At 33.2% G+C, this 26,032-nt stretch overlaps 1 protein-coding gene across 3 annotated transcripts in view; it reads right to left on the bottom strand.

Moving 5' to 3' along the window:
• The window catches only part of Mys45A (SDA1 domain containing protein Mys45A), a 127,340-nt gene that overhangs the window by 88,989 nt on the left and 12,319 nt on the right, over positions 1-26,032 (bottom strand). For 2 of the 3 annotated variants that reach the window (XM_085824046.1, XM_085824045.1), the window contains exon 2: positions 12,749-12,853. In XM_085824046.1, coding sequence (XP_085680172.1) covers positions 12,749-12,805 — 57 coding nt within the window. In that variant the 5' untranslated portion in view covers positions 12,806-12,853. Of the gene's footprint in view, positions 1-12,748; positions 12,854-21,754; positions 22,014-26,032 lie in introns of those variants that run through there. The other variant, XM_085824044.1, reaches the window with a different exon arrangement.

The raw sequence follows: 26,032 nt of genomic DNA, 5'->3' as shown, positions 1-26,032 counted from the left end.
CCAAATGCAAAAAATAATTTGAAATAAACATAAATGCAATAAACAGAAAGAAAACTATTAGACAGTTAAAAACATCTTTAGAGCAGTTCGCTAAGGTAATTAAGGGCCAAGTTATTGAATTTTAACAAAATAAGCAAAATATTAACTGAGAGAGACGCTAGAATGGTCGAAGAATATTCCAAGTCCTGATATCAAATGTTGAAAAAATTCAGTTACAGGCTATTGCGGTATATTAATGGAAGGAGAATAACAGTCCTACCTTAGTCTTCTTCAGATGGAGTAGCTATGTCGAGTAGATCACGAGATTTTGAATTTTGAAAAAATAAGCACTTTTGGGCACTACAGTTACACTGAAAACTTAGGCCTACCCCGGTCGCCACGTGGTAGATCGTCGGCATGTTTTCGTCGAGGTGACCGTTATGCTGGTAAGTACAAACACCGTTGAAGTGCGGCGGACGGATTCCTTTGTAATTTTCACAAAAACTTTTATAACTTCGCTAATTTTTGTCGCACACACAAAATTTAGGTATCCACATGTAGGTTAACACTTCGCGCACAATTTGGAATAAAAATTTCTTCTGTGGGGAAAAAAATATTTACTGCATACACACTTCACATTTTAATTAAGCATTTATCCAACAAATAAATCAAAAATCCTATGCAAGTTATTTTTTTACGGTGATGGCTTTAAGAACAGATTACAAGTATAGTGGAATCTTGGATCAAAACATAACAAAAGATGGCATGGATAAAGAATGGTAGCATTAGTCATGAAACTTAAGTAGGCAATAATTAATTTGCAATCATGTTTTAAGGTAAACTGTGACACTAATTAATACTTAAGAAACACCATTTTTATATTTTCCAATGCAGTTCTCTCACTGTAAAAGCTTGGCAGCAAGTGACTTACAGAAAACCATGAATTCAGCTTGGAGGAAATTATGGCCAGATTGGATTCAAGTGGAGATTTGAGCATTTTGACATTTAGGATATGTTTCATTATCAAATATTGTGTGCAAAACCACGATCTGATTATTCGAAAATCTAAATTATTCATGGTCTAGGATATTAATAAAAAATAGCGAAGTTTTATTTTGTATAGACTTCTGAAGTTAATTCAGCATGCCTAGTCTCCAGACTTATTCTGGAAAAGTTCAATCGAATAACTGGTTTCTGCTGTATGACGATGTAACGTGCCATAATTCCCTTTTCATCAAGAAATACTAACAAAGAAAAATGCCACAATTCTCAAGATATTTATTATAATAGCACTGAAGAAATTCAACAAAGTGTATACAATAAATTCAAAAAAATTGCAGCCAGTAAATACTGTTTGTGACTTTAAACAGTTTTCATAATGTAAGTTTTACAAAAGAATCTAGAGCTACATAAATGTAAGCATTTACAAGAATTGTACTTTAAAGATTTAAAGGAAAAATGCCGTTTTCTTACACTTCTGATTTTGTAAGAACTTTGTTTGAAAGGAATGTGTAAACTACTTGTAAAAATTCATTAAAATATTTATGATATGCTCCAGGTAATAAGTGCCCGCACAATCGTTAAATCGTTCAGTGATTCTTGTATATTATGAGCTTCTGGGATTGATTTACTTAGTTGTGAAACTGAAGCCTTCTGATTTTTTAAAAATGGTGGTATATTGCCAAACATTTGAGAACATGCTAATTTTCATCAGTTAACAAAACAGAATGTCTGTAAAAGTGCAGCTCCAATAAATGCACACCAGCTGTGAAAGTGCCTGGTGGAAAGGTACTTGCATATTAACGCAATTATCTTGGCACAATCTGGTGATTTTTTTTTTACAAATAAAAACATAAAAGTTACTTATTGGATGCAAGTTGGTGACTTTCAGAACTTTTTTTTTTTAAGACTCTCACATTATCAACATTTTAAAACAAAACAGCTTTTATCAAATACACACATTAAAATACACATTTTAATTATTAAATAAGAATTATCTAATGTGTTAAAAGCTGAAGACATATTTTTTTATGAAATTACATTGCAATTTTTTGCACTGTTCTTCATCCCGTGTACACAGTGATCTGGTTTCGCTTGAAACAAAAATCAGAGAATTGCATAAGAAATTTTACTGCAGCTTTTTTCACTGCAGTAAATTTCACAAGTGCATACTTTAAAATTGATTCTGAGACAAAAAAATATCCCATTTGTTTAAAAAAAAACTGTGGAAACTGGAATACAACAAAAAGAATGACTATGAAAAAGACAACACTGTTCTACTGAAGAGCTGTTATGCGCAGGGCTGTCTGAAAAATGTTATGCATATGATTCCCAAAATTTTGCACATTCTGAAAACTTAGTGAAATTTTAACTAAAGTGGTTGCAATAATACATAAGGGCTGTTGGAAACTGATTTATATGACACCATAATATATGTGAAGTATGTGTTGTCTCAACAAACATGGGAACCTATAGCATTTTTCTCTATGAAACTCAATAAAAGTCAACAGAAATGGTCCGCGTACGATAGGGAATTATTTTCTATTTATTCTGCAATTAAGAAATTCCGACACATGTTAGAGGGCAGAAATTTTATAATTTATACGGATCAAAAACCGTTAATATACGCTTTTAAACAGAACCCTCATAAATGTTCACCTCGACAATTGCGCCATTTAGATTTTATTTCTCAGTACTCTACTGATATTAGGCATGTGCAAGGTTCAAAAAACGTCGTTGCTGACGCTCTTTCAAGAATCGAAATTGATTCCATAACAAAATCTCCATTTTTGGATTTTAAAAAATTTTCGGAAGCTCAACGGCATGATCCGGAGGTACAAGACCTTCTCAAAAACAACACATCATCTTTGAAACTGGAATTTAAACCGTGCCAATATTCTGATGGTAATATTCTTTGTGACATATCAACAGACATTCCTCGTCCATATGGATATCGTTGGACCGTTACCTCCATCAGAAGGCAACGTGTACCTTTTGACTCTAATAGATAGATTCTCCAGATGGCCTGAAGCCATTCCCATCCCGGATATGAAAACGGAAACCATTTGCAGAGCCATCTTCAATTGTTGGATATCTCGTTTTGGCTGCCCATCGATCATAACAACAGACCAAGGTTCTCAAATGAGATCCGCACTTTTTGCAGAATTTACGCGCATTTTGGGTACGAACAGAATCACAACAACAGCCTATCATCCAATGTCAAACGGCATTGTTGAACGATTTCATCGACATTTAAAATCTTCTCTCAAGGCTCACGAGACCAATAACTGGACTGAAACACTACCAGTTGTTATGCTTGGTATTCGGACAGCCGTAAAGGAAGATCTACAGTCATCTTGTGCTGAACTGGTGTACGGCACAACTCTCAAGCTGCCTAGTGATATGATAACGTCATCTAAGATATCTCCGTATGACACACAATTTATCACGAATCTTCGGCATAGAATGCAACAATTGAATCCAATAGCAACATCTGCACATTGCCAAGAAAAATGTTACGTAAGTGCTACCTTAAAGTCGTGTACGCATGTATACTTACGTGCCGATCGAGTAAAGCCACCTCTGTGCCAACCATATACAGGTCCGCATAAAGTTCTTTCTAGAACGGACAAAACTTTCACAATTGATATTAACGGTCTGAAATCTACTGTGTCTATAGACCGTGTGAAACCAGCCTATTTGCTTTCGGACTCTAATTTGCCTGAACTGAAAACAAATAAAGACTTAAAGACAGTTCAGCAGAATAAATCTGCAAACGAACTCTCTAAGACACAAACTGTCACCAGATCGGGAAGGCATGTTCACTTCCCTAAGAAACTTGCTTCTTACATAACAATTTAAAACACTTTTTTAAAATTCATATCTTAACATATTTCTTGTTATTTCATGTTTATTATATGTGTCAATACCTTGTTATATATTGAATTGCATTTTGATCTTTTCTAATTTTATATTCTAATTTTGTAATCATGTAAAATATACCCGACAGTACGGATACTCTGAGATAATTTCATAACCTATGTCGTTCCTTTGAATAGCCATTAAAGGAACTGGGGGGAAACTCTGTGGTGATGGCGATAAGGAGCGCGCCTTGCGCCCTCCGATAAGTGTGGCAACCCTAGAGGAGAAATTTCTTACGAGTAGCGAGCAGAGCGAAACAGGCAGGCTGTCGGGGAGTATGCGCGATGTTCCTAAATAAAGCTTAATTTTTATTGTGCACTATGTCTCGTTAATATTTATATTAATGCAGTAAGAACATAATCTGTGATATGGAATTCGAGGATTGGTGGTAAAAACATAACCGGAAATTACCATAAGTATGCTCCTTCAAAATTGCTCCACATTTTAAGTAAATACATTTAATTACATTATATTACATAGTACAGTTACATAGCAAATACACGTTACACAGCTCTTGACACTACATTCTTAAAACCCACGCCAACTCTCGCTCAAATCAAAACTTTTCTCACTCAGTTGAGGGGTGCTACAACGCCCTCTATTAAAGATCTCAACATACTCCTAATTGATAATATTTCAGGACATCAAACTACCTCTTACATGAAATTATTACTTAACATTATTCTTAGTAAACATATAATTTCTGGATTAAATAGTTCTTGCTTATAACGAGTAATACTAAGCTTAAATAACATATAAATGTAAACAATGAATTACACAAAATTAATAACAAAAATAAGTAATAGCATAATAACATTAAAACTTAAAGAATTCAAATGAATATCGAGTTCAAAATTTTTCATGATACTTAACTGTCTATTGGTAACACACACAGTTTGTGAATGGGTCTCTTGAATTCACCATCAGCAGTTTTTACTTTTACAACATGAACTCTGTAATCATTACCTGGGTAAATTTTGGTGATACGTCCCAGTTTCCATTTTAAGGAAGGTGTGTTATCTTCCTTAATGATTACTAAGTCATTTACTTTACTGCGGCTTCCCATAGTCCACCAAAGTGTGACGCAGAAGGCGGATTGAAATTCCACTTAATTTCTTCCTCTATTAAGTATATAGCTACCCTTTGGTCCAAACGATATAATTTCAATTGTCTGTCGGCATCTATAAAATTAGTGCCGCAATCACTATACATTTCCTCCGGTCTTCATGTCCAGCAATGAATCGTTTTAGAGCTGCTATGAAGGAATCTGTCGTCATGTCTCCAACTGGTTCTAAATGCACTGCCTTAGTACTAAAACATACGAAAACACAAACGTAGATCTTCACTGTGCGAACACCGCGCCCTTTCCTCGGTTTAACTTAGAAAGGACCTGAAAAATCCACACAACATTTCAAAAAAGCTCTTGCGGGATTCATTCTGGATGCTGGAAGATCGCCCATTGCTTGATATGACAGCTCACTCCTGTGTCGACAGCATGTTACACCTTTATGAATGATCTTGCGAATGGCTGCTCGTGCATTAATAATCCAGTATCTCTGCTTGATTTCTGAATGGAGCATTTGTGCTCCTCCGTGAAGATATTTATAGTGATAATATCGTATTATCAGTTCTGTAATATAGTGTGATTTAGGCAGAATGACTGGATATTTTACATTCTGTGCGATGCTAGCATTTCTTAGTCGTCCTCCCACTCTTAGAATACCTTCATCGTCTAAGAATGGATTCAACATATTGAGTTTACTGCGAGGACTCATTAGTTTTCTCTTTTTCAAATGATCGATTTCTTCACTAAATTCTTGCATTTGCACAGACTTGGCTACCCAAGAATGTGCTATGGCTAGCTCTCTAGTCTAGAAAAAATTTGATTTTGTCCTTGTTATTGATGACCATTTCACATTGCAATAAATCTGAGACACCAAGCTATAACTCGTAAAAGTTTTGTCCAAGAAGAATATTTATGAAGCAGTTCATCAATCACAAAATTCTTAATAACAGAAGTATGCACAACGCATCCCTTTCTCTCAGTTTCCACTACTTCCAGTGGGATATCCTTCAGTGGATGCTTAGGGAAAAAATTATCTTTTCTTTTTAGCCAATATGGACCACACCACCAACGATCACCTTCCAACAAACATTGAAATGGCATACCCTTTTTAACTAAATCAGCAGGATTTTCCCTTCCACTGCAATGATTCCAAGACCTGGGATCTGATTTTTCCTGCACTTCAACCACTCTATTACCGACAAACTGTTTCCATCGTTTCGCAGAACCCTTTATCCAAAACAAGACAATTAAGAAATCAGTCCAATACAAAAATTTATCAATAAGATCCTTAAAAACCTCTCCTAGATACTTTCCTATTCTAGCTCCTATGACTGTTGCCATTAGTTCCAATCGTCACAACATCGATTTCTTCAAAGGAGCTATTCTGCCTTTCCACATGACAAACAACACGGAAATGTCACCCTTATCATTTAAGTAACGACAATACGCTACAGCACCATAAGCTATAGGAGATACATTGCAAAATACGTGTATTTCCATTTTTGAATTTAAGTTATCACAACACACAAATAAATTTCTCGGAACTGAAATATCCTTCAGATATTTAACCTCAGAACACCAGCTAGTCCACTTGATTTTAAGATCATCTGGCAATTTCTCATCCCAACCAATACCACGTTCCCAAATTTTCTGTAGCAAACACTTAATCCTAACTACAAATGGAGCTGCAAAACCAATTGGATCAAAAATCATTGCTGCAACATGCAAGACATAATGCTTTGTGCTCTTCAAACTCTTTAAACTATCCCTTAATCTTGCTATATCTATAGAAAATTTATCATTTACTGGGTTCCAGTTCAAGCCTAAAACTTTCAACTGACAATCATATAAGGTATTTCTTCCACTTCCCTAGCGTGCCTTCGTGGTGTAATGGTAGCAGGCTGGGCCGGTATTCCAGAGGTCCGTGGTTCAATTCCCGGTGAAGGCAATTGCACATTTTTCATTTTTTCTGCTTACAATCAACCTAATGACTCTACAAGTGGTGCCCGAACTAAAAGGGTTGTGGATGATGATTTTCCGCACCCAGGATTTGGCGACTAGATCCCCTAAAACAATAGTCGCCCTTTAAAAAGGGGAGTATATAAGGTATTTCTCCCACTTCCCTAGTGTGCCTTTGTGGTGTAACGGTAGCACACTGGGAGGGTATTCCAGAGGTCCGTGGTTCAATTTCCAGCGAAGACGGTTGCATATTTTTCAGCTTTTCTGCTTCCAATCAACCTAATGACTCTACAATCAGAAGTACAAGTATCATCGCTAAGTCCATTCTGCATCCACAATGACCTCAGTTTCTCAGAATTAGTTTTTAATTTTTGCAAAATCATACTTGCATCCTTTAAAATCAACACAGCTTCAGAAGACAGCTTAAATGCCACTTCAGCACTATTTCCCCCAAAATATAAATCATCTACATACAGTGAAGAGTTAAACATTTCAACACATTCGGGTTTATTATTCCTGTACTGCTTTAAGTGCTTTTTTATTGTTGCACTTAAAATAAATGGCGGTGACTTACAACCGAACGGCAAACGTGTCATACGCATTATTTTGTAATCTTCATTTGTATTTTCTGATAACCATAAGAGTTAAAAAAATTTCCTATCCTCTTCTGAAATTCCAATCATCAAAAATGCTTTCTCCATATCAGCACAAAATGCAATTTTGAATTTCCTAAAATTTAAAATAACATCCAGTGCATTGGGATTCAAATCCGGCCCAGTCTTTAAATAATCATTCAAAGAGAGATTTAGTTTTGAACTACAATTAAAAACCAGGCGAACTTTAGTAGTATCCTTATCGTTTCTCACAACTGCTCTATGTGGCATGAAATATTCCTTTGCATCCCTAGAACATTCTTCAATTATTCCTTTACTCTGTTGATCTTTAATTATGTCCTTGTATTCATTCGCCAACCATTCATTATTTTCAAAATTGTTTTTTAAGTACTCAAGTCTTTTTTTAGCAAGACAAAAGTTATTTTTTAAATCCCTTTGCTTTATTCCCCATAACAAACAAGTTTCGTATCTTCCATTTACAAACCTCAGATTATCTTCAAATTGTTTTATCAAATTCTCATCTGCAATTGATAACTTATAAGAATCTGTTATTCCTAACGATTCTAAATTCCATAGCATATGCATATCAATGGCAATGCAAAAATTTGTTGATACCATGTTTCCCCAAATTTTATCCTCAGAATTATTTTGTATGCCCTGGAGTGTAAGGGCAAAAATAGTTTGTATGCAGTTTAGCGTTTTGGTTATTTTTTCTACTTTCGACTCTTTAATGACGTCCCAAAAATAGTCTGTTCCTATTAAAATGTGAATACCTTCATCTGAATCCATACATGCCTCAGCTAAATTTAAACCCTTTTGCTTAAAAATATTTTGAATATTTATATTGGGAAATGCAATGGGTGCGGCAGTAATCATTTCAGTAACTAATATTTTTATCTCAATATATTTCTTAGGATCATTCCTATTCCTCAATGTTAACTTTACTACACTGTAAGTTTTATTTATGGCTTTCGTGGACCCAAAAGCATAAAATGACAATCTTTACTTTCGAATGGTTTCAAGTCTAAGGGCATCTGCCAAAGATTTTGTTATCCAAGATCTTTCACTGCTGTTATCCATTAACACCCGACATGGTTTAAAGTTTCCTTTCGAACAAGCCAAGACAGTACAAGTTTGCAGTAAAGCACTGCCATTTGACCTCCGCTGCACTAAGGAGCTGCACTGAGTCATCGCATTTGAATTCTCTCCCCCCCCCTTCGACTTCAGCTGATTTATTACTTTTTTCACATAGCAAGGAGTGGTGAGCTAAGCTGTTGCAGTTCTTGCATGGGTCGAGTTTAGTTTTACAGAATCGCGCTAAATGGAATTTTGAGAAACAGCGAAAACATCGATTATCTCTTTTTAATCTATTTTTCCTTTCCGCGACACTTTCAAATTCGCAAAATTCATCTTCTTTGCTATTACAAAATATGCAGTTTCTTTTAACATTTGTAGTATAACTAGCAGTTGATAGCTTTTTATTTTCAAATTTCCTAGAATTACTTTTATATTCATTACCCAAATTATGATAATTTTCAGTTTTGCTACTAAATAAATATGTCCTTTCCCTAGATCGTATCTCTTTGTCCAGAAAGGTAAATAAATCCTTAAAATTCCAATCACTATCTGGATACTTTCTACTGAATTCTCAAACAAGTTCCTTTGCAATTCTTTCTAACAAAATGGGAATCAATAAAGTGCTGAAAGATTTTGTTTCAACTCCTAACGGCTCTAAACTTCTAATTTGAGTATCAGCTTTGTCAAACAACCTTCTCAATCCAGCTAACTCATTTATACTTCTAATAATAGGAATTTTAAGTAACTTATTCAAATGTGTCTGTATAAGAGTATTCTTATTACCTAATCTACCTTTTTAATATATTCAAACCAGCATCATAATTTGCTTTTGTTAACATGAAACCATTTATACAATTAGATGCCGTACCCCCTAAATATGACCTTAAATAATTAAATTTATCTATCTTTGTAAGATTACTGTTATTATAAATAGCGCTTTCAAACTGGTTATAAAATTCTAACCAAGAAGTAGGATCACCGTAATAGTTACTGATTATCAATTTAGGAAGTTTAACTGTTTAGGTTTCTCTAAATGTTTGGTTTTCTAGTGTACCTTGAGCGGTTGTGGGAATAGAAAAGGATACGTTACTAATATTCCTTTCATCTTTCATTAATCCATCAATTACATTAGTTATCTTTTGTTTCCAGAGGATAATTTTTTCTGAATATTCCTCTAACACAGTAATTTCCTTTTCTATATCATAACAATTACAAAGACTTTTCACTTCATCATTTAATCGTTTTAAATTAGCTTCCTTATCTATTATTTGGGCTCAAAATCCCTTTAAAGTATCTACCTTATTCGTAACATCTATCTCGCTAGAATCTTCCATTACAAAAGCTTCAACTTTCTGAATTAGTTAAAGTAGACCTAACTGCGCTATGCTCCTTTCTCAACTTAGGTAATTCCGACATTTTACAACAATTCAAATTTCAAACAAAACGTCAAAACAAAAAAATTCCACAAATTCCCAAACAAAGCTTGCAACTAAACCATTAGAATCCACAGCTTCCAAGACCGATTCTACCTCACTGGTGGCTCCAAAAAAAAAATGTGAAGTGTGCTCCTTTAAAATTGTCCACAATTTTAATAAATACATTTAATTACATTATATTACTTAGTACAGTTACACAGCAAATACGCATTACACAGCTCTTCACACTACATTCTTAAAACCCACGCCAACTCTCGCACAAATCGAATCTTTTCTCACTTGGTTGAGGGGTGCTACAACGTCCTCTATGGGAGATCTCAACAATATATACGACACTTTTACAATTATGTAGTGTAAGAAATTAACATCAAGTTTTATGAAAAATGAGAGCTGTTAGAAAGACCTGTAATAACAAATATACATATTTCAGTCAGACAAAGATAACTGAAAAATGTTTAGCAAATATTGTTGAGATTGAGAACCAAAAGTGTTAACATCACCTAAAAAAGCCAAATGGGAATTTTTTCATCTTAGAAAGTTAAATGATGTCATTTTACCCACAAGTACTGATTAAGATGAAATACAGAAGGTGTTTAGACACTTTTAGAATGATTTCAGGGCCAATTAATTAATGTTTAAAATGTAAAGAGTACATTTTTAAACATTCGATAGGATAGCCTATGCTCTGGACTATAAATCTGCATCATGATTTCCATGACAGAAAAGCTTTTCGTAAAATTTACAGGGATACTGATTTCCATTCCTCTTCCTTTATTGTCCACAGTCCATCCATCATGGTGGGTTTGCACTTAGAAAGAGCTCTTTTCCAAAGATTTTTACAATTTTCCTACAATTTTTCTTAAATTTAAGGGTTAGATTTAATGGTTTGTAGGACTTTAATGTAGTACTACATGATAAAAAGTAATATAGTGTAACTTACTGAGGGTGTTTATACATTTTTAAAATGATTTCGGGACCATTAAGTTAATATTTACAATGTAATGGCCTTTTTTTTTTTTTTTTTTTTTAAATGTTTGATCTGACTGCACTTTTTCTAGGCTTCGAAGTCTGCATTATGATTTCTATGATAAAAGGTCTTTTCATAAAATTTTTACGGTTACTGGTTTCCATTCCTCTTCCAGTACTTTTCAAACACCATCAACTGCATTGGATTTGCATTTAAAAAGAGATATTCTCAAGAGAGTAACAACATAATAGTCCATATGTAAAATGTCAGCTGTTTTTACCAAATAAGTTAAAAAGGTGTATATGCAATAAAAGATCAGTCTTCATTTTCTCAAGAAATGCAGTAGTACTTTTCAAAGTATGACTTATTGCTCTGCCATGGTAGTTTCATTCTTTAAAAATCATTGGAATAAAGAAACGGAATTTCTTCTGAAAATATCAGATATAAAACTTTCTCTTGATAGTATGCTGAGTTGATTTTAACATTTTTTTCCACTCTTCTATTTTTAGTTTCCCAATGTAAGAGAATTCTTGACAATCATAAACCCCTTAGCAAAATTTTCTTTGCGTTGACGGAACAAGGTTTGTACATTCTTTTCTCTTCATTTTCTATAATAAACTGACCCCTCTCTTTTATTTATATATATATATTTTTTTTTTGTTGTTGTTGCAATCATTTAGGTAAAACCATGGTGTATTGAAGGTCACAATGTATTTCCATTTATCTCCAAACTAAACAGTTTTTATACAAGATTCTACAAACTGTTTTGTGTGGAGCATTATGCCTTGCCTTGGCAAAAGCTGGTGAACATTATTATGTTTTTTGTTTTTAAGTTGTAAATCTTGGTTTACGATTTTATTTATAATTACTACAGATGTATTTAAAGACTTTGCAACTGATTTCCGCATCGGCAGATTTTCTCTTTTTACCAAAAATTTAACTTCAGAAACATTAGAAACAGTATGTACCTTTTTCAGGTATCTGTTTGGAGTTTAATTTTGACAGATTTTTCCTTTACAATGAATACTGTTGTTCATTTTGCACCCTCCACCCGTAGTCATTTTCAGAATAATTTTTCTTGTTTAAATTTTATTTAAACTGCATTTTTTCTTATTATATTTGACTGACTTTCTTCTTATTAAATTTCATTTATTTGAATTATTTTAATCTGCAACTGACATCTGTAGATTTTTTATATAAAGATTCAACCAATGTTTAATCAGTTAAAACTTGTATTTATTTTACTTCATTATAATTTTCATCATATTTAAAAATACAGGATTTTCTCAGCATAAAAGTGTAAGAAAACTGCAAAATAAACTTAGCCAAAGAGCATAAAATTTAGAATATTTAATTCAATACTAATATATTTCATATCAGAATTGTATTACAAATAATTTAACAACTCAAATCATGCACTATAAAGTGAATTTACATCAGTTAGAAGTTCCAGTACGAAAAACCCCTGGTTTTCTCACAAACTGTCTGTTTTTTTAAATTTCAAAGTTGGCAGCTGTGAAAATCTGCAAACACCCTCTGTATAAGAGGGAAAAACGGCATAGCTACACATCTAAGCAGATATTTACATGCCATTTACTACCAAATATACACAGCCCCCATCTTACACAAATTACTGCTAACAAAAATGTCAAGTATTGTAATTACGTAAGCACATAAATACCTTACTGTAACATTAAAACAATGGCAATTAATGATAATTCAAATTTACCTGAGCCAGAAACATAACCAAGTCATCTAAATTCTTACTGTATTCATGAGGATTCATCTTGAAAGTTTCCAAGATACATTTGTAATGCTGATAGTGTTGATAAAACTGTATAATAAGGGATGAAAAAACATGTAAATATTATTTTAAAAATAAATAATTAAATTACATTCTCGGGTACATAAAATTAAAGATATACTGAAAATTTGATAAAAATATAAAACAGAATTCTTGAAGACTTTTACTAAATATTGATTCAATGTCACAATAATTTCAAAAACTTTAAAATTCAGTGTGGCACTACCAGCCAAGTTATTCCTATTTTTCTCACTTCTAAAGGAACGAATTGTTACTTCATAAAGCAATATCACAAACCATTAACTGACAGACATTAAATGTAATTTAAATACAAGATTACTGTAGCAAAATGTTTCACAATACAGTCAAAAGTCGTTAATCCGGACTCGTCGGGACTTCGATTCCAGATTATAGATCATCAGTTTAAATTTGGTAAGATGGCACGCAGGAATTATAAAATTAAAAATATGAAACCGTAATTTATGAAATAAAGAACAATTACAATCTAAAGGGTATATCAAAATTTAAAAAAAAAAAAAAAAAAAGCTTAATATTTGTTTGTTTACTCTATTAAACATTTCTTTCAATGTAAGTTGTTTAAGTTGCTTCATTTACTAAATATGTGATAATACTTTCTCTTTAATTCTATAAACAGACATAATTTCTTGTTCAGTTACAAAGTTCCGCTGTTCAAGTCCTATAATTGCTGTGTCGAGAATACCGACTTATAATGACGAGGAATTTGATTTAAATCATATCAAAGACGGAGTACATCGAGATGATATACTACATTTAGTAAGGAATTATAAACTGAATAAAATAGAAACATCTGCCCTGAAGATAAGGACAGTGCTGAAAGATCAACTTCCAGTTCGTTGCACGCCTCGATGCCCCTGCTCCCCGCAGAGCAGCATGAAATTGATAAACAGATTTTGGAATGGAAACAAAGAATATGCCTTTAGCCATTTTTTGCAGCAATTCCACTTTTTGTTTGATAAACATCAAAAATGCTTTCGCTTTATAGATCCTTTGGCAGCTCCAGAATCGGAAATTCTCTTTGATATAATCGAAAGTTCAAGCTTACTTTTATAAAACTGCTCTAACAGTCTGCAAAAAATAATAAGCCTGATCCAGTTAGAAGATTAAGGAACAACACAATCTGCAATATTAATTGAAATAGATAATTAGATAATTTTAGCTTATACCATCCGTTATACATTAAACGTGCATGCGTAAACGTATTATGCGTCGTCTTACGTCAACACAACGCATGCGCAGAAAGTTTGTAGCTTTGAGGTCCGGATTATGGGTGTCCAAATTAACGACTTTTGACTGTATATAATGCATATGTTTCACAATATGTTACACAATACCTAATGTTATTATATATTGTGCAGATTGATTTTATTATTGTTAAAGTAGTAAAATGATATATTGGTTAGCTTTTATTTACCTCCGATCTTACATTATTAAAGAACTATTACAGCTCAAAAGCAATTTACGAACTATTTTTAAGTGTTTTAAGTGATTGATGATATTAAGTGATTTAAGTGATTTTTAAGTGTTTTTAAGTGATTTTTAAGTGATTGATGATAAGAGTTTCCTCAAAATAAGTGCAATTCTCCGACATTTTTTTTAAAGTAGGACAATGTGCATATGGACAGCACTGCCAGTTTGCTTTGCAATGCCAATAATTCTGCAATTCATCAATTTCTTTTAAGTTAAAACATATCACTGTGCACATGGACAGAAGACAGAGAAAATAGAAAGTTAAGCATTTCATTATGGGCACTTGGTGTGTTTTGTCCATTGTTGTTCTGAAACGGGAGAAGATGCTTTTAACAAATATGTGGTGAAATTGTTTTAGTGATGTTTGAAATTGATATTTCCGCTGTTCGAAGAAGATTTGAAGAATATTTTTGGTTAGAAGCTTTATGTTTTTTGCATCTAAATTTTTAGTACTATTCGGTTTCGAGGGCCGTAAAAAAATTGCAGCGAAAATGTATGTGCGAAAGCACCAAATCTAGCAAACACGCCCATTTAACAGCGTGCCAAATCTCACGTATGTGCTGATTTCAGATTGCATAAGTTTATATAGTTCTATATTTCTTAAGATGCCACTGAAATACTAGTTTAATTTTTAATTCCTTTTTTGATGTCCTATGGATTTAACAATTTGGGAATTGCCTATGATGAAAAGTCAGCGATAGAATTTTGGGTAAAGTGCAGAATCCCCCACTGCTTGACGCGTTTTTAAGAATTGCCCATACTCGGTATCCATGTACACATCAACTTATTTTCACTTAAAAAAAATCCAAGAATTGCACAAAATTGGCACTGCGCACACCCTTGACTTTATCTATGTACACATCGACCTATTGTCACTTAAAAAGTAAAAGAAAATTGACAAAATTCCAATTGTTTTTACCCTTGTAAAAAGCGGCAAAGAAATAAGCGGGCGATTCTGCACTTTACTGAAAATATTTTCAAAGAAAAGGCATCATTCATTATAGAAAATTATGTTTGAACAACCAACGAGATGACATTATGCTTTAGCGATAACTCGGTAGCGAAATATTATATGAAATTAACCTTTCATCTAAATTAAAACACCAATATTTAGATAGTTATTTACTATTATACGTCCTTTCTTGCCTTAGGGTTGCCACAATTACTTTGGCAGCACTGGCATCAACAACAGTTTGGCAATTTTTTACGACCCTCGATACCGAACAGTACCAAATTTTTTGTTTTCGTTTCAGATTTTTAGCTTAAATTGTGTGTGAAAACCGCATTTTTGGAGACATCTTGGGCTTAAAGTTCAAAATGTAGACAAATTTAGGTAGTAATATGGCACCGTGGAGTTTCTCGCCAAAAATATTTGGCGAGAAATTTGTCGCCAAGCGAGGGCATATATAAGAGTAGTTCCTTAACTGTTGCTGCTGCATTTTTTATTCCATTTTGGAGGGGGAAAAAATGGGGATTTGTTTACCTGTTTTTTTTTTTTTTTTTTTTTTTTTTGCTTTTATGAACAAGGATACAATTTGTTACTTCTCTATTTTACCTTGTATTTAAGAAAAATATTAACATTTGGAACTTGGTTTCAATAAAATAGCAAACAGTGTATTATTTAGAAAGTTATGGAACCTGACCATCAAAAAAAAGTGGGAACTACTTTTATACACAACCTTTGTTGCCAACAGATTTTCTCAAATTTTACATGCTTTAAATGCTTTCTTGCTTTTAAAGGAGTAAAGATTTTCCCTGTTATATATCATGCAAATAAAACAGCATGGATGACAGGAGTCTAACGAATGATTGGTTTGAAAATTATTTCATACCTGAGATTCAGCAACATTTCAATTTGGTTGGTTTACCATATGATGTAAAAACTGTCCAGATTGTAGACGACAGTTCAACTCGTGCTTCACTGAAAGTTTTAGTGAAAGATAATGTATCCGTATTATTCTTTCCTCCAAACTGTACATACTGTACAGTACTACAGAACAGATAATTTCATATAAGGGTAATTTGACAATAATATGAGGTACTGATCCAAAGCAACAGATTCCTCAAAATAGACACTAATGACATATGATATGGTCAAAGAGAGCCTAAAGTGCAGAATTGCCCACTTATTTGTTTGACGCTTTTTACAAGAGTAAGAAGAATTGGCTAATCTTTGGAATATGGTAACAGGTAGTTTGGCGACATTTTGGAGGAGATAAAGGTTACTATCTAGGACTTTGGGAATAATGTGAGAAGTACTCAGTTCCGATTACGCATTATTTTGTGTGAGGGAAATGAGAGATCATGAGATATGTCATGTGACATTAATGGACAAATCACTGTTCTTTAATCGGAAAAGGGGCTAAATTTGTAAAAATATCTGCAGTACTTTATAGCGTTAGTTCCATTCTATGTTCTGTGAAACAGTGTTGTTTAATATTTGGATCCCATGGCCCTATATAAAGTAAATACGAAATTTTTATTGCGTTTATGTGTAATTGAAAAGAATTTCTTAATTGCAGATAAGTATGAATGTCCAACATGTGGGAATGAAATGAGATTGTGTGAAAGGAAGGATATTACAGATAAGTTTGAATGGCGGTGCAAGAAATCTGGTGAAAATGGACATTTTGTGATCCGCCATGCACTCAAGATTCTGTAGAAGATAAGGTAAGTTAGTATTTTTAATTATTTGAGGATATTATTTTTATGCATTGTTCTAAATGTAAGGAGTAAATAAATTAAAATGGTATTATTAGAAAATTGTTATTAGCAATGATTTAGTTTAAAGTAATTAGGATTGTAAGCTATTTTTTATTAATTTAATGTATGTGCTTATTTATATTTTAAGTAGTGTTTTTTAATTTAATTATATTTTAATGATCATGATTTTGAGAGTTATATGTTTGTAGTATTTTGGAATACGTTTGAGTAGAAGTAAATTTGCATGGAAAGAATTTAAGTATTTGACACTAAGTATTTGGAACCACTTTTAATGTTTGCGTTATAAACTGGCAGGTGAGGTTTATAATAGATAATTTAGAGGGAAAAGTTTTTGGATATTTTATTTATTTTATACGTGCAAATGTTCATCCTTGGAAAGGGTATATACTTTTTCGGGATCAGGTAATTTCATATATGTCCTTTTTACCGAATTTAAAGATTCACAAAATTTTCATGCATTTTCGTAAAATTTTTCTTATTTATGAGAAAAAGCAGTGTACATGAATATAGTGAAGAGTGTGCGCATGCCATTTTTGTGCAATTCTGGGATGTTTTTCTAAGTAAAAATAAGTTGACATGTACATGGTTTAATTATATTTTAATTAAATGATAGTTATTTTGTGAATTATACGTTTGTAGCAATTTGGTATATGTTTCAGTGGAAGTAAACATGCATGGAAATAAGGCTAATCTTTGGAATATGGTAACAGGTAGTTTGGCGACTTTTTGGTAAGGCGATAAAAGTTACTAGCTAGGACTTAAGCAGTGTACATGGATATGGTCAAGAGTGTGCGCAATGCCTTTTTTTTTTTTTTTTTTTGCAATTCTGGGATGTTTTTTTAAGTGAAAATAGGTCGACGTGTACATGGATGATACCATGTATGTGCAATTCGTAAAAACGCGGCAAGTATTGGGCGATTCTGCACTTTGTCCCAATTTCGCACCTAATCTTCGTCGTGATTAAGCACTTTTGTTTCATAAAAGTTCTAGCATAAGCATAATTCGGCTAGCAGATTGTTGGAAAATGATGTTGAGTTGAAAAAAAAAAAAAAAAAAAAAAACATGCCTTTACTTCGTGAAAACAAAATGGTGTCCAAACAAAAACTAGCAGGTTGCTGTAGCAGGGTTGGTCGCCAAATTTTCGCCAAGTTATCATAATTCAAAGATTAATCGGAAATAATTTAAATATTTGACACAAAGTATTTGTAACCATTTTTAATGTTTTGTTATAAATTCGTTGGTGACGTTTATAATAGATAATTTAGAGGTAAAAGTTTTTGGATATTTTATTTATATTATACGTGGAAATGTTCATCCTTGGAACGGGTATATACTTTTTCGCATTCAGGTAATTTCATATACACTGGTGTGCAAAAATTAAGGACGAGACGGTTTTTTCAATATAACTTTGTACAAAAGCTTTCCAAATCAACACATTTAATACCGTAAGATCCCAATACGTAAGGACATGAGTAATGTAAGCAACACTTACTAAAAGAGAAATCAGAGGGATAAAAAGAAGCTTTATTGAAAAAGTAGCACGGAGCGCAATGCGACTGAAGGCTAAAACATCCCTGTGATGGGTGTCCAGCAAGAAACATCCTGTCTTTAATAGGGGATATGATCTTCCCTGACTGCTAGGCAGGTTTCACAGCATCTGCCCATGCTGAGAATGAGGGTGTCAATGAGTGTCAATGAGTTGTTGAGGCATTGCTGCCCATTTGTCTTGCAGCGCCAATCAAAGCTCCGGAATCGTTACTAGTGGTAAAGTACGGGCTGCCAAGCGTCTGCCTAGAAAATCCCATACATGCTCGATGGGATTGAGATCCGGAGATCGTGCCGGCCAATCCATACATTCAATATCCTCACTCTCTAAGAGCTGTTCGGCAGCTGCGATGACATGGTGCGTTGTCGTCCATGAAAAGGAACTGCGGACCCATAGCGCCTCTAAAAAGACGCACATATGGAAGAAGAATCTCGTTACAATAACGGGTCCCGTTGACTGAACTTGCATCGAAGATGTGAAGGTCTGTACGACTACCAAGCATGATGCCTCCCCAAACGAGAACACCGCCACCTCCATACCTGTCCCTTTCAACGATGTTCGAGGGATGATTGCGGCTTCCCCGCTCTCCCAGATGAGTATGCGATGAGAATCGCTACTCAGACTGAATCTGCTCTCATCTGTAAAGAGTACTCGTCCCCAATCATTGTCTCTCCAATTCCAGTGCTCCCGGCACCACAGAGAACGCCTTCTCCGATGGGCAGGCGTTAGAGGTTCACATCGTACAGGGCGCCGTGCAAACAGACCACCACCGTGCAGTCTTCTGGCCACGGTAAAACGCGATATCGGTCGTCCAGTCGCCTGTGTCTTGTGTCTAGCGATTTCTCCCGCTGTCTGCCGCCTGTTTCTTCTAGCCTGTAAGGCAATATACCGGTCATCTGCGGGTGTGGTTCCTCGTGGACGACCACTACTAAATCCCCGGATAGCTGTTCCTGTAGTTTGAAATTGTCTCCAAAGTCGTGAAACGATGCTGTGTGCAATTCCGAACTCTGCAGCCACACTTGTCACACTGCGGCCTTCCTCCAACTTCCCAATGATTCGACCTTGGGTAAAAGCATCCAGATGTCTTCTAACAGATTGATTATTCGCCATATGTCGCTGAGGCAGCAACTCGGTATGATTTTAACTGCTATACGGCATGCAATCTCTTTGCCAGAAATACTGATCTTACACCGACAACATGCTTTATACTACTCAGACACTCCCCCATTACGTCTACCTGCATATCTGCGCATGTGCTACCGTACATCACCTTACTTAATCTATTAATTGGTCTTTCTGTACGCTCTGCCTTTTCGTTCAGCTGATATGCTAATTTTTCGACTTCGTCCTTAATTTTTGCACACCAGTGTATGTGCTTTTTACCAAGTTTAAAGATTCACAAAATTTTCCTGCAAATTTCTGTAATTTATGAGAAAATAGCAGTGTAGATGGATAAAGTCAAGAGTGTGCGCAATGCCATTTTTGTGCATTTCTGGGATTTTTTTTAAGTAAAAATAAGTCGACGTGTACATGGTTACTGTGTATGTGCGATTCTGAAAAATGCGGCAAGGAGTTTGCGATTCTGCACTTTTTCCCAATTTTGCAGTTAATATTTGTCATGATTAAGCAGTTTTGTTCCATAAAATTTCTAGCATAAGTGTAATTCTGCTAGCAGATTGTTGGAAAAAGTGTTGAGTAAATAAAAAGAAAAGAAACATGGGAAGCACTTCCGCAGAGGATCTGTTAAATGTAAACATCGCCAAAATTGGCGATAACAGTTCAAAGTTGGTAACTTGGCGAATTCGGTGGTCGTAGGTGGCAACCTGATTCTTCAAACGCTTAGACAACGAATCTGTTCTCGTATGTTCTGTGCGTGCTCCGTTTTGCCGCTGGCTGGTGGTGCATCACTACCGGATGAGCAGGTGAAATTACGGCGGAGGGGGGGGCCTTATTGATAATTGGTAACACGCCTGTTTAGAGTAGTACAACTGTGTTCTTAATAATTAAAAGACTAAACACTCAGAACCATAGGGTACCCGAGTCCTAAAACATGATTAACGTGGGCCGCAATAATATAAGGTTTAAATAATTAACTAAAGTTTTTATTTTTATTACTCTTATTTTTATCTAAAATAATAAGAATTACATCACTTTTCATGCTTAAAAATTTGACATATTTTTAATGTATCAATTACCTTTCAGAAGATGCTAGGTGTTTATATATGATAGGCGTTTAATGTGTTTTTTTAATTTATATGCTTTAAACATCACGGATCACCCATTTAATTATCTTGCAATATGTTTGTTTAATATATATAATAATATAACTTAATTTCTATGCTTTAAATATCATGTTTAAACTTTTGATAATTTTTTTCTGCGGCTAACTCAAATTTAGATGCGTTTTATATGTTTCTTTAATTTGTATTACGGTTAACCTTTTTAAATATCTTGTAACGTAACTGTACACCGCTAAACTCATGGCCGATGGCGAGTAAATACGTTTCGCCGCCAACGGATCCTCTCCGGAAGAAAACCCGAAACATGTCTTTACTTCAACAAGACAAAATGGCGGCGAAAAAAAAAATAGAGGGTTGCTGTAGCAGAGTTGGTCGCCAAATTTTCGCCGAAAAATAAGTTACCATAATCCAAAGATTAACCAAAGAATTAGATTTTTGTCAAGACTTATTTTTAAGTGACAATAGGTCGATGTGTACATGGATACCAAGTATGTGCAGTTCTTAAAAACGCACCAAGCAGTGGGCGATTCTGCACTTTTTCCCAAAGAGATTTAAATTTTAGGGTACCAAAATAATTTTAATTACATAATGTTATTCTAACAATTCCATATAATCTACAGTTCATGTTATAAAAAGACTGCCACTTTTTGTAGCTATGCAAATTCCTGTAAAGTGATAAAAATTTTGTTTCATTTTTCAGTAATTACTAAAAGTGTTCTCTCATATAAATGTAATGTACTGCCTGATTTATCATAAGATTTCATGAAAAATGCCTTAACTGAAATATATTGCGATAACACTGTCATGTTTATAAACACCTGAATTTTTTAATCAGCATGTAATAGCTGTAGAAACATTAGTAGTAAATTATGTATCCGTACAAAATTTGGATATTAAAATTCAAAAACTTACTTCATCATAATAAGACGGAGGATCTCTTTTAATCAAATTCTGAAGTTGCAATATATTATATGATAACTTTACACCTGACCGCTGCTTCATCTTGAAAAGGCCAAAAGAATTTAAATGAGAATATAAAATAATAATATTATTCACTTAATTATAAACCAACATATTTAAAATGTCAGAGAATGTAAATAATAACATGTGTTCGGTTTCGGCAACTAGTGTTCCACACACAGCTTGCAAATATTCACTCCAAAAATATGTTAAAAATGAATCTGTCTGATATCTGAGACCCGACGAAGGAGGCTGACCCGGATATTTACCGGCCTCAGGGCAAATACTCTCGACACACAAGTGCTATTGACGAATGAAGGGTTATTGTAATTGGCTATTTATCGCCGTACTGGTTATTTTTTGTTATCATACTTTTACGTATGTTGTAATTGCCATGTGAATGGGTTTGGGGAAGTTTTTATAAAATATTTACGACTCTTCTCTTTAGTGGTATAGTTTGTAGCAAGAACTTAAGATTATCATTATATATACGCGTGCATTAAAACTAATCAGTCTGCTCAAAAAATGCATTAGATATGTGATTTTACTCATGCATTATTTCTTCGTACATACACAAATAGAAATATATATTTCTGGCATATATGTATATAATATTTGGAGTGTGCAGTAGTTTTTAAAATGCATGAAATTTATGAAATCAGATTGAAATCTGTGTTATATTTTATTATCTATTTAATGGAGAGATACTTATTTATTACTGATTTAATGGAGAGATACGTTTTTATTGTCAAGTGGAGTAATCTTTGAAATATTATAAAAACTGTATAATGGATTGTTTTGCTAAGCAAGTTTTTTCCGAACATTACGCTCTGTTAACTCTTTGTTGAATATGTCCACTGTATTATGAAAAGAAACCTGACATTGTATTAAAAACATATTTCCCTAAAAGATTTAAGGAAGGCAATTATTATTCATTTTCTCAAATATTTGTTTTTATATATTATGTAATGAATGTGGAATATTTATGATTGCAACCTTTGAAATCAATCAAAAATAAATATTTAGGTCAAAAGAATTGTGTATGTAAAAAAACTTGTCCACATATATATTTTCATGTTAACAGAATTTGTTTTTATATATAATGAACAATTATGTGAGTTCATCAATGCAGAGATTCCTTATTGATTTCTACAATATTTGTCCTTGCAATCGTAAAACTGCATATTTGCAAAAAGTATAGATATATTTTCTTTGAAAATAAAAGTAAGACTGTTAAGTAGTGTCTTAGATATCAATTGTTTTATCTTTATTTAAAAATTAGGGCGTAATCGGCAAATTACTGAGAAAATTTAGATGACTAAAAACTAAAGAATTTTGAATGCAAGAATGTTAGATAATTTTAGATATAGATTTTATTGCTTATTACTATATTTAACTACACTTATTATTGCAGCTTATGTAAAATTTACTGTTTCTGTTTAAAAATTTGTTCTTTTTTACATCCTTTCACTTTTATGAAGAAAGTTGGAAAGCAGAATTATGGTGCAACATTTATTTCATATAATGCCTGCTGAAAAGTAGGACCAATTATGATGTAACAGGAAAAACAAGGAAACAAACAGTTTTAAGGAAGTATCTGCAGATATCAATTTTAACAGCTAGTATCCTAAACATTAGTCAAAGTGTAACAAATTTTTAACTTTTTGACCCATTTGGGCACCTAAATTATAGACATAGTGATCTTATAGATTCAAATAATTAGATATTAATAAGTGGTCTTCAACCTGTCTCCTATATCTTGCACAACCAGATATTTCACAACTCACTTTACATTTTCACTGCCATCTCCTTTACAGTTTCCAATGGACTCATTTTTTTACACCGAATATACATGTACTTCTATCTACATAATCTATGTATTCATCATATGATTGTTTCTTTTATTTATGTTTTATTTCTTAAGAAATTGATATGATTTTAAAAAAGGACAACATTTATATTATAAGAAAATGATTTAATGAAGGTGACCCTTTTCTTTTTACAGTGAAAAAGAGGACAAAAAGCGAACAAAGCAGGACATTTGCGTCTTTACAAAATTTTTTTAAATCAGTCACACGAACCGTAAAACGACTAAAATACAAATAAATTGTTGTTATTATTACTTCTACATCAATTGGCATGGCAGATGATACCATGTTTATTGCATTTGACAAAATATGTGTATTACAACCTATGCCTAGTGTTTTCTTTTAGAGTAAATCTGGTAATTTTTCATAGACATTATTTACTCCTTTTGCATCTTTTCCCACCAAAATTTGTATTTGTATTATCTGCTGTTAGTGCAACAACTTTATATTTCAAATTGTTTTCATTTATTACTCTGTATAGATGGTTCACCAAAATTTCTTCGCCCTCAATAGACTTTAAATTAAAAATTTTTATGTGAGTGCCATAGTTAACATTATAATATCTTACTATTATTGGATACAATTTTGTTTCATTATGATTCGATGCCTCAGATAAAACTGTTACAAATACTGCATTTTTCAAGTCTTCTGCAAGTATATTGTCACAATTATTATACTGAGAGTATAATAATTATACAGTGAAAGGAAATTTGTATTTGCAACAGATGTAAATGCGAACTATAATATTATAGACACATTAAAATAAACAAAGTAAAGTGCGCAAAAGTGTGAGGTGCATGACAAGTGTGGCTGCGTGATGTATTGATATGGCCAGAATGTGTTGTCTGTGCATTTTATAATCATGTTTCTTCGAACTGCACCATCACATGACCATTGACGTGTAACATTTCGAAGCAGCATCTTTAACTAATACAGAGATAAACAGATTAGTTGTAAAATATTGAAAAGGAAGACAGTTGGGAGGACACTTCTTGAAGAAGGACAGAGTCTACCAAATGAGGACAATTGGTCTCCTTGCATGGTGGTTCACATGTAACATTCTTTTCATTGTTACCTCCTGGGGCATAGCTAGAGGGGAGTGAGGGTGGACATCTGTCCCTTGCCCCCCCCAAGGGGAGCCAAACTGATGTTACTAAATTTTAAAATTAAATATTTTCCGTTCTTAGCAAACAAAAGGGGGTGCGAAAACTTCAGCTGGGCACTGAAAACCTTACCTATGACTTTGGTTACATTATCAGCTTTAAGATTTTCCCCAGGCAGATTATTATAATTCTCATACTGTCTTCGGACTAGTTGTAAGACATTTTAGCTCTGCGTATTCCTAAACATTCATGATTTCATTTGGATAAAATTTTCGCGGTGAATCATTTCCATAAATTTCTTCAGAGTATCAGGTATGAGTCAACATTTCAGACATTAGCATCATATTCTGAAACATAAGCACAGAAGCTAACCATACAGAAATAAATGCCAATGATGATTTAATAGCTGTCCTTTAAAAAAAAAAAAAAAGTATTCTATATAATATCCTTTAATAAAGGTTAGTTTTTCTATATAAATTCACCTTAGCTGCTTCATTACTTTTTACCGTTTTGTCTTATTAAAGATTTTACAGCAGTGCTGTTCTTTTGCAAAGTGGAGATCTGTATTAAATTTCTATTTTTTTAGATATGTACTGTTAAATATAATTTAACAGAAATTCAATTATCCTTCATCCTCTCAACATCAGTTTTTACTATTCACTTATATATTCTGATGGACAGAATGAAACCCCTAAAAGGCGAAAAATAAAAATAAGTAATAATAATAAAAAAAGGATTTAAAATAAACCATATTGTGATAAATATGATTATTTTGTCATTTTATTTATAATAGAGGAATAAATTACTGTTTTAAAAACAAAACTATGGAATAAAATTACATAAAAAAAAATTTCCATAAAAAATGACAAATGGTCAAATCAATAGTCATGTTTTTCCTGAATATATAAACCTTCATATCCAGCATGTAAAATTTTAATAGAAATTTCTATCCAGCAGTAAGAAATAGTATTGACCTAAAATGGCAAGGATGAGTCATGTTAAAGATGTTTGATATTTATTGTATTTTGTGTAACGATTGTAAGTTATATATTTCTTAAATGCAACTGACTTATATCATAAGAGCTTGCTTTTGTTTGCATAAAGGCACAAATCCACATACTATTGGAATTTCACTTTGCCAAACAAATTCAAATTTTACACGTACATCCATTTTGATGTTTTCAATGAAAGCAAAAATACCAATCTGCAGTTTGAAAAATTAATCTGGCAATTTAATTATGATCTGTACATTACTTATA

This window comes from Stegodyphus dumicola, chromosome 9, assembly GCF_044657685.1.
Source record: "Stegodyphus dumicola isolate Sdum_Otavi_A_Nest chromosome 9, ASM4465768v1".
In the NCBI taxonomy this organism is placed as follows: Eukaryota; Metazoa; Arthropoda; class Arachnida; order Araneae; family Eresidae; genus Stegodyphus; species Stegodyphus dumicola.
Note: the sequence above shows the minus strand (reverse complement) of the source record. Positions and strands in the feature narration are given on the sequence as shown.